The 9,270-nt window shown below is 49.4% G+C and overlaps 1 protein-coding gene across 1 annotated transcript in view; it reads left to right on the forward strand.

Moving 5' to 3' along the window:
• The window catches only part of LOC109926266 (plectin-like), a gene marked incomplete at its 3' end in the record, with an annotated part of 10,751 nt that extends 1,482 nt beyond the window's left edge, over positions 1-9,269 (forward strand). Inside the window, exons 3-4 of the mRNA XM_048593821.1 lie at positions 2,886-2,984; positions 5,823-9,269. Coding sequence (XP_048449778.1) covers positions 2,886-2,984; positions 5,823-9,269 — 3,546 coding nt within the window. The remainder of the gene's footprint in view (positions 1-2,885; positions 2,985-5,822) is intronic.
• Between the last annotated feature and the right edge of the window lies 1 nt (position 9,270).

Below are 9,270 nucleotides of genomic sequence, written 5' to 3' on the forward strand. Positions count from 1 at the left end.
CTCACACACCCTCCGCCTCGACCCTCACACTCCCTCCGCCTCGACCCCTCACACACCCTCCGCCTCGACCCCTCACACTCCCTCCGCCTCGACCCTCACACTCCCTCCGCCTCGACACCTCACATTCCCTCCACCTCGACCCCTCACACTCCCTCCACCTTGACCCCTCACACACCACACTCCCTCCACCTTGGCCCCTCACGCACCGTCCACCTCAACATCCTCCAGCCCTCACTCACCCTCCACCTCCACACACTCCAGCCCTCACACTCCTCCCCCTCCCCCTCCGCCCCGATCCTTCACCCCTGTACCTTCAACACCAATCTACTTCTGACATCCAATTCCTCCCACTTCACCCCACCATCTTAGCCATCCACCACCCTCCACCTCCACCACCTCCCTCTCCAACAACCTCACTGGTAAAGACAAATGTAAGTCCCCTACAGACAGAAACAGGGGAATGTATAGTACAGCACACAGAAATGGCTGAGCAATTGAATACATACTTGGGTTCTGTCCTCACAAAAGAGGGTACAAATCAGCTATCAGAATTGTTGGAGGATGCAAGATTTAGTGAGAGAGAAGAATTGAGGGAGATTAATATTAATAGAGAAATGGTGCTGGGATAATTGATGGGATTGAAGGCCGATAAATCCCCAGGGCCTGATAATCTACATTCCAGAGTACTTAAGGAAGTAGCTCTAGAAATAGTGGATGCATTGGTGGTTATCTTCCAGGATTCTCTAGCCTCTGGAACAGTCTCTGCAGATTGGAGGGTGGCTCATGTCACTCCAATATTCAAAAAGGGAGGTGGAGAGAAAACAGGGAATTATAGACCAGTGAGCCTAACATCGATAATGGGGAAAATTCTCAAATCCATTGTCAAGGATTTTATATCAGAGTATTTAGAAAACAGTGACAGGATCAGACAGAGTCAGCGTGGATTTATGAAGGGGAAACCATGCTTGACAAATCTGTTGGAATTCTATGAAGATCTAACTAGTAGTTGACAAGAGGAGCCAGTCGATGTAGTATATTTGGACTTTCAGAAAACATTTGACAAAGTCCTACATTAGAGATTATTGTGCAACATTAAAGCGCATGGGATTGGGGGAAGTGTATTGAGATGGATAGGAAAGTGGGGCAGCATGGTGGCTCGGTGGCTCAGTGGTTAGCACTGCTGCCTCACAGCACCAGGGACCCAGGTTCGATTCCACCCTCTGACGACTGTCTGTGTGGAGTTTGCACATTCTCCCCGTGTCTGTGTGGGTTTCCTCTGGATGCTCCGGTTTCCTCCCACAGTCCAAAGATGTATAGGTTAGGGTGGATTGGCCATGCTCAATGCCCATAGTTTTCAGGGTGGGAAATGCAGGGATAGGGTAAAAGGATGGGTGTGGGTGGGATGCTCTTTGGAGGGTGGGTGTGGACACAATGGCTAAATGGCCTGCTTATGCACTGTAGGGATTCTATCATGGTGATGATGATGATGGTTGGCAGGGAGGAAACAAAGAGTAGGAATTAATAGGTCCTTTTCAAATTGGCAGGCAGTAACTAGTGGGGCGCCACAGGGATCGGTGCTGGGACCCCAGCTATTCACAATATATATTAATGATTTGGATGAGGGAACAAAATGTAACATCTTCAAGTTTGCAGACAATACCAGGTTGAGTGGGGAGTGAACTGTGACAAGGATGCAGAGAACCTTCAGCATGATCTCGACAGGTTGGGTGATTGGGCAAATCAATTGCAGATGCAGTATAATTTGGATAAATGTGAGGTTATTCACTTTGGAAGCATAAACAAGGCAGCAGATTACTACCTGAATGGCTGTAAATTGGGAGAGGGGAGTGTGCAGTGGGACCCGGGTGTCCTTGTGCACCAGACGCTGAAGGTAAGCATGCAGGTACAGCAGGTGGTAAAGAAGGTAAATGGCATGTTGGCCTTCATCGCGAGAGGTTTCGAGTACAGGAGCAGGGATGTGTTGTTGCAGTTATACAGGGCCTTGGTGAGACCACACCTGGAATATTGTGTGCAGTTTTGGTCTCCTTTTCTGAGGAAGGATGCTCTTGCTCATGAGAGAGTGCAGGGAAGGTTTACCAGGCTGATTCCGGGGATGGTGGGTCTGACGTATGAGGAAAGACTGACTAGGTTGGGGTTGTTTTCGCTAGAGTTCAGACGAATGAGGGGTAATCTCATAGAGACTTATAAAATTCTAACAGGACTGGACAGGGTAAATGCAGGGAGGATGTTCCCAATGGTGGGTGTGTCCAGAACCAGGGGTCACAGTCTGAGGATTCGGGGTAGATGATTTAGGACGGAGATGAGGAGACATTTCTTCACCCAAAGAGTGGTGAGCCTGTGGAATTCATTACCACAGGAAGTAGTTGGTGCCAAAACATTGAATATATTCAAGAGGTGACTAGATATAGCACTTGGGGGTGAATGGGATCAAAGGTTATGGGGAGAAGGCAGGATTAGGCTATTGAGTTGAATGATCAGCCATGATCATGAAGATTAGCGGAGCAGGCTCGAATGGCTGAATGGCCTCCTCTTGCTCCCATCTTCTATGTTTCTGTGTTTACCCTTTTAACATTCCTCCCCCTCCCACATTACCCTCCCCTCCACTAAACCTCAGTCCCTCCATCGCCCCTCAGCCCCTCTAACATTCCCCTCTGCCCATCCAATATCCTTCTTCCCCTCCAACATCCCTCTTTCCTTCCTCCTTTTTACCCTTCTCCACCTCTTTCCTTGTTGCTTCATCTCCCCTGCCCTCTCCCACACGGTCTCCATCCCGGGGATAGGGTTGGCCTTGCCCCTGACAGTGATGGTGGTGGAAGAGGTTCGGTGATGGAGCTCTGGGACTGATCATCTCCTGTTGCTTTCAGTATGTGGACCTGAGGACCCGCTACATTGAGCTGATGACCCTGTCCAGCCAGTACATCAAATTCATCACCATCAATCTGCAGCGTCTTAAAACCGAAGAGGTGAGGCTCAACACAAACACAAGGGCAGTGGGTGGAGGGGCGCAAAGTGGGTGAACGGGAGGCTGGGGATTGCGAGTGCTGATTGAGGGCTGTGGTAGGGCTAGTTGGGGTGTCTGGGCAGAGGTTGGGACAAGGGGGCCAGAATGTTTGGGGTGAAGGGTCAGGGTGTAGGGGGTGAAGGGTCAGGGTATAGTGGGTGAAATTTGGGTGGCATGGTGGCTCGGTGGTTAGCACTGCTGCCTCACAGCGCCAGGGACCCGGGTTCAATTCCACCCTCGGGCGACTGTCTGTGTGGAGTTTGCACATTCTCCCTGTGTCTGTGTGGGTTTCCTCTGAGTGCTCCAGTTTCCTCCCACAGTCCAAAGAGGTGCAGGTTAGGGTGGATTGGCCATGCTAAATTGCCCGTAATGTCCAGGGATGTGTAGGTTAAGTGGGTTAGATATGGGGAATTAGGGGAATGGGTCTAGGTGGGATGCTCTTTGGAGGGGTAGTGTGGACTTGTTGGGCCGAAGGGTCTGTTTCCACACTGTAGGGATTCTATGAAGGGTCAGTGTTTACAGGGTGAATGGTTGGTATGTGCAGGGTGAAGGGTCATGGTGTTGGGGTGAAGGGTCAGGGTGTGTGTCGTTGAGGGAGGGGTTGTTTTGACTTTGGGAGTGAGCATTTTCGGAATGTAGATACAGTTTTAATTAAAAAGCCAAGTGTGTGGGGAAAGGAGTGAAGGATAAAACGCATCAGAACAGCTCCATCCTACTCAAACCTCATCTCCAAAATAACTGCTACATCACTGGAGCTCGGAGTGTGAACACAAATTACAAACTGTATAAAAACCATTATAACACAAGAGATTAGCTCTCAGTGTCCAGCTCAATATCGTTATAACACTCAGCTGGGATTCGGTCAATATAAATCTCCTTGTTCAGTAAAAAGATGGGAATCATCAATGATGTAATCTCTGGCATTCTCAGAGATGTGAGAGAGACAGAGAGAGAGAGAGAGAGAGACACAAAGAGAGAAAGAGAATGAGGGGGAGGGAGAAACCTTCCTTTATTCACTCACAGGATGTGGTGTCACTGGCTGGATCAGCATTTATTGCCCATCCCTAATTGCCCAGAGGGCAGTTAAGAGTCAACCATATTGCTGTGGGTCTGGAGTTACATGTAGACCAGACCTGGTGAGGATGGCAGATTCCTTCCCTAAAGGATATTAGTGACCCAGATGGGTGTTTTCAACAAGTGATAGTTTCATGGGCACGTTCAGACTAGGTCCATATTTCAAAAGTTATGAATTGGATTTAAATATTACCAGTTACTGTGGAATACATGTTGAACCTGCGTCCCTAGATCATGAGCCTTGGGTCCCCAGTGTGCAAAGCCTCAGAGTTTACAAGATACAGAGTAATGTATCAGAATGAACAATTGTTTTAATGTTTTTGAACTTTTTTTTGATGTTAATGAGGTTACTTTCTTGCTAAGCATTTTATCTTCTTGTTTATCTTTCAAAACCTTCTCCCTGCTTGCGGGTGCGACCTTCTGTTCTGCTTATTATTCTGTTTTTTGGGCAGTTATTAAGGTAAATGAAGATCTGAATTTTCACTACTTGGTGGAAGGTGTTCTCTCTATTAGTGCATGTTCCTGCTCAGTCCAGACTGAGCTTTCAGGTGTTGTGACAGTGCTCAGTCAGTCTGTCCACCCATCTTGCTCTCTCTCTCTCTCTCACACACTCTCTATTTCTCGCTCCATGTCATCAGATATAATCTCCATTGGTTGTTCCTTAGTTTCTCACTTGGTGCTGCCCTGGTGTCGAATGCTTGGTGCTGGGTGTCTGGTTGATCACATCTCCTGTACTTTAAACCTGTAGAGATAAGTGGTGACTGTGAATTTCTGCTGTTTTGGTGCTTTGCGATCTGGAAATGGTTCAGACTCTACCCCTCACTGCTGTGCTCGCTAAAGCTGGAAGGTGAACCTCACTTCCTCATTAATTCGAGCTGGTTTAGGGGTTTCTGTCAACATGAGCTGGAACTTGGTAATGACCCAGTGCTGAGAGCCAGCTGTTCTGTGCAGTGGATGGTTAAGAATTTGATGGTGAAGGGGACATGGTGTAAATGCTGAATAGCATGGTTGCACTTTGTTTAATGATGGTTTAACGTACAGAGATGTTGGAATAGTTACTGCTGATGTTCTGTCACTGTTTCTGGGCAGTGGGACAGGGCTGTGCGCGATTGTCTCGAGTGATTCCATACTGTAACCATTAATCTACTCCATCTATTCACCTTGTTCCATCTCTAAACGCAACTCCAACATGGACTCTGTCCCTGTAAGACTTTACCAAAACCCTCCCCCAGTGGGAGCCCAGTGCCCTCTCCCTCCCCCAGTGGGAGCCCAGTGCCCTCTCCCTCCCCCAGTGGGAGCCCAGTGTCCCTCCCTCCCCCAGTGGGAGCCCAGTGCCCTCTCCCTCCCCCAGTGGGAGCCCAGTGCCCTCTCCCACCCACAGTGGGAGCCCAGTGCCCTCTCCCACCCCCAGTGGGAGCCCAGTGCCCTCTTCCTCTCCCAGTGGGAGACCATTGCCCTCCCCCCGGGGGAGCCCGGGGCCCCCCCCTCCCCCCGTGGGAGCCCAGTGCCCCCCCCCCCTCCCCCAGTGGGAGCCCAGTGTTCATTGGGGTCAGTTTGGTCACTGAGGCCCAGTTGCTCATTGGAGACGAGCCCGTGTGCCCAGTCCCCAGTGATTGGTTGCCGTTCTCGTTGTTCCAGTTAGCCAGGCCTCAGTAGTTGTCTCTCATTTCTCGCTGCTGTCGTTGTTGGTGTTGATGTTGCCTCTGTCCATCATTCTCACACTTAGAAAGCTGCAGAGGAGCTGAAAGCAGAAGAGCGTAAACGTTTGGAAGAAGTGGAGGCACAGTTAGAGAAACAGAAGCAGTTAGCTGTTGCTCATGCGAAGGCCAAAGCTGAGGCTGAGAAGGAAGCGAAGGAGCTACAGCAGAGGATAGAGGAAGAGGTGAACAAGAGGGAGGCAGTAGCATTGAATGCAGAGAACCAGAAGCAGAATGTTCAACAAGAGTTAAACCAACTGAAAACCTCCTCGGAAATTGAAATCCAGAAAAAGACAAAGATGGTGGAGGAAGTTCTGTTTAGCCGCACCAAGATTGAGGAGGAGATTCGAATTATCCAGTTACAATTAGAGACTTCCCAGAAACAGAGAGAATCTGCAGAGTTGGAGCTGCAACAACTGAAAACACGAGCTGAAGAAGCAGAGAAACAGAGGAAAACAGCACAGGATGAGGCTGAAAGACTGCGCAAACAGGTCAACGAGGAGTCCCAGAAGAAGAAACAAGCAGAGGAGGGACTAAAGCTGAAGATTCAGGCAGAGAAAGATGCTGCTCGGGAGAAGCAAAAGGCTTTGGAGGACCTGCAACATTTCAAGAACCAAGCTGCGGATGTGGAGAGGAGAATGAAGCAAGCAGAGCTGGAGAAAGAGAAACAGCTGATGCTTGCTCAGGAAGTCGCTCAGAAAAGTGCCGCAGCTGAACTCCAGAGCAAACGCATCTCATTCGAGCAAAAAACAACAGAGCTGGAGTTATCCCTGAAACAGGAACATCAGACTGTGACCCAGTTACAGGAGGAGGCCGCACGGTTGAAGAGACAACAGGAGGATGCAGAGAATGCCAAGCAGGAAGCAGAGAAAGAGCTGGAGAAATGGCGTCAGAAAGCCAATGAGGCCCTTCGATTAAGACTGCAGGCAGAAGAAGTGGCTCACAAGAAGACACTGGCTCAAGAGGAAGCTGAAAGGCAGAAGGAAGAGGCTGAGCGTGAGGCCAGGAAGAGAGTGAAAACTGAGGAATCAGCACTAAGGCAGAAGGAAATGGCCGAGCAGGAGTTGGAGAAACAGAGGAAGCTGGCCGATGAAACGGCACAGCAGAGACTCTCCGCAGAGCAGGAGCTAATCCGCCTGCGAGCACAGACTGAGAACGGGGAGCAGCAGAGGCTGCTGCTGGAGGAAGAACTGTACCGGCTAAAGAACGAGTTCAATGAGGTTCTTCGCCAAAGGAAACTGTTGGAGGAGGAGCTGGCAAAGGTGAAAGCGGAGATGGAGATCCTGCTGCAGCTGAAATTGAAAACTGAGGAGGAAACCAGGTCAACAACAGAAAAGACCAAACAAATGCTGGAGACAGAGGCACAGAAGATGAAAGAGCTGGCGGATGAGGCAGCAAAGCTGCGATCTGCGACAGAGGAAGCCAAACGTTTGAGACAGATTGCTGAAGATGAAGCTAGTCACCAGAGGAGTGAGGCTGAGAGGATCCTGAAAGAGAAACTTGCTGCCATTAATGATGCCACCCGCTTAAAGACAGAGGCAGAAATGGCTCTGAAGGAGAAGGAGGCTGAAAATGAACGTTTGCGAAGAATGGCCGAGGATGAGGCCTATCAACGGAAGCTACTGGAAGAACAGGCAATGCAGCACAAGCAAGATATCGAGGAAAGGATTGCTCAGCTGAGGAAGAGCTCTGACCTCGAATTGGACAGGCAGAAAGGCATTGTGGAGGAGACTTTGAAACAGAGGAGAATCATTGAGGAAGAGATTCGAATCCTCAAACTGAACTTTGAAAAGGCTTCAGAAGGCAAGTCTGATCTGGAAATTGAGCTGAACAAGTTGAAGAACATTGCTGAGGAAACTCAACGCAGCAAGAAAGAGGCGGAGGAGGAGGCTGACAAACAGCGAGCAAGGGCCTTGGAAGAAGCAAAGAAGAGGCAAGAGGCAGAACGCAAAGTCAAAGAAATCCTCGCAGCTGAGGAAGAGGCTGCTCGGCAACGCAAGGTGGCACTGGACGAGGTCGAGCGACTGAAGAAAAAGTCAGAGGAAGCCTGGAAACAGAAGGACCTGTCAGAGAAAGAGGCAGAGAGGCAGATCAGCCTGGCACAAGAGGCTGCTCAAAAACGTATTGATGCTGAGGAAAGAGCTCACTTAGCGGCAGTGCAGCAGAAGGAACAGGAGCTGCTACAAAGCAAGAAACAGGAGAAGACAATAGTGGACAATCTAAAGGAACAGGCCGAGAATGCCAAGCGACTGGCAGAAGAGGCAGAAAAGGCACGGCTGAGAGCTGAACAAGAGGCAGCTTTCAGTCGACAACAGGCTGAAGAAGCTGAGAGATTGAAGGAACAGGCAGAGAAAGATGCTCAGGAAAAAGCCAGGGCTCAACAGGATGCTGAAAAGAGAAGGAAGGAGGCAGAATTTGAAGCTGCCAAGAGATTAAAAGCTGAGGAGGCAGCTCTGAAACAGAAACAACTGGCTGACGCAGACATGGAGAAACACAAGAAGTTTGCAGAGCAAACACTGCGGCAGAAATCGAGTGTGGAGCATGAACTGACAAAAGTTAAACTGCAGTTGGAAGATACAGACCACCAGAAATCCATCTTAGATGAGGAGTTACAACGTTTGAAATCTGAAGTGACAGAGGCCATCAAACAAAAGACTCAAGCTGAGGATGAACTCCTCAAAGTCAAAATCCACATGGAAGAGCTCATCAAACTGAAGACAAGGATTGAAGACGAAAACAAGATGCTAGTTTTGAAAGATAAGGACAACATGCAGAAGCATCTGGCTGAAGAAGCAGAGAAAATGAAGAAGCTAGCTGAAGAGGCAGCCAGGCTAAGTGTCGAGGCACAAGAATCAGCCCGTCAGAGGAAACTGGCAGAGGAAGATTTGGCACAGCAGAGGGCACTGGCTGATAAGATGTTAAAGGAAAAGATGCAGGCCATTCAGGAAGCAAATCAACTGAAAGCAGAGGCAGAAATGCTGCAAAAACAGAGAGACCAAGCTGAGGAACAGGCAAAGAAATTGTCAGCAGACAAACTGCAGATGCAGCAGCGGCTGGAGGCAGAGGCTGAAGAATTCCAAAAGCGTCTACTGACGGAACGTCAACGACAGATTGAGATCAGCGAGGAAGCTCAGCACCTGAAGACTTTAGTCTCAGAGCTGTCTGAGGCTCAGGCCAAAGCAGAGCAGGAAGCTAAGAAATTCAAAGCCGAAGCGAAAGAGATCAGTTTGAAGCTTTGTGATATAGAACAGGCAACGAGAGAGAAGGCCAGCACAGTGGAGAGACTCGAACTGCAGTGGGTCCAGAGTAAGAAAGAAGCCAGTGAGCTACAGGACGCCATTGCAGTGTTGGAGAGTGAAAAAGAGAAACTGAAACAAGAGGCAGATCTACTCCAACAGAGAGCAAAGGAGGTAATGTTACTGACTGTCACCCCAGACCACACTGACCATCACACGCACACCACACTGACCATCACCC

The sequence above is a fragment of the Rhincodon typus genome, unplaced genomic scaffold, assembly GCF_021869965.1.
Source record: "Rhincodon typus isolate 14 unplaced genomic scaffold, sRhiTyp1.1 hic_rhity00004090, whole genome shotgun sequence".
NCBI lineage: Eukaryota > Metazoa > Chordata > Chondrichthyes > Orectolobiformes > Rhincodontidae > Rhincodon > Rhincodon typus.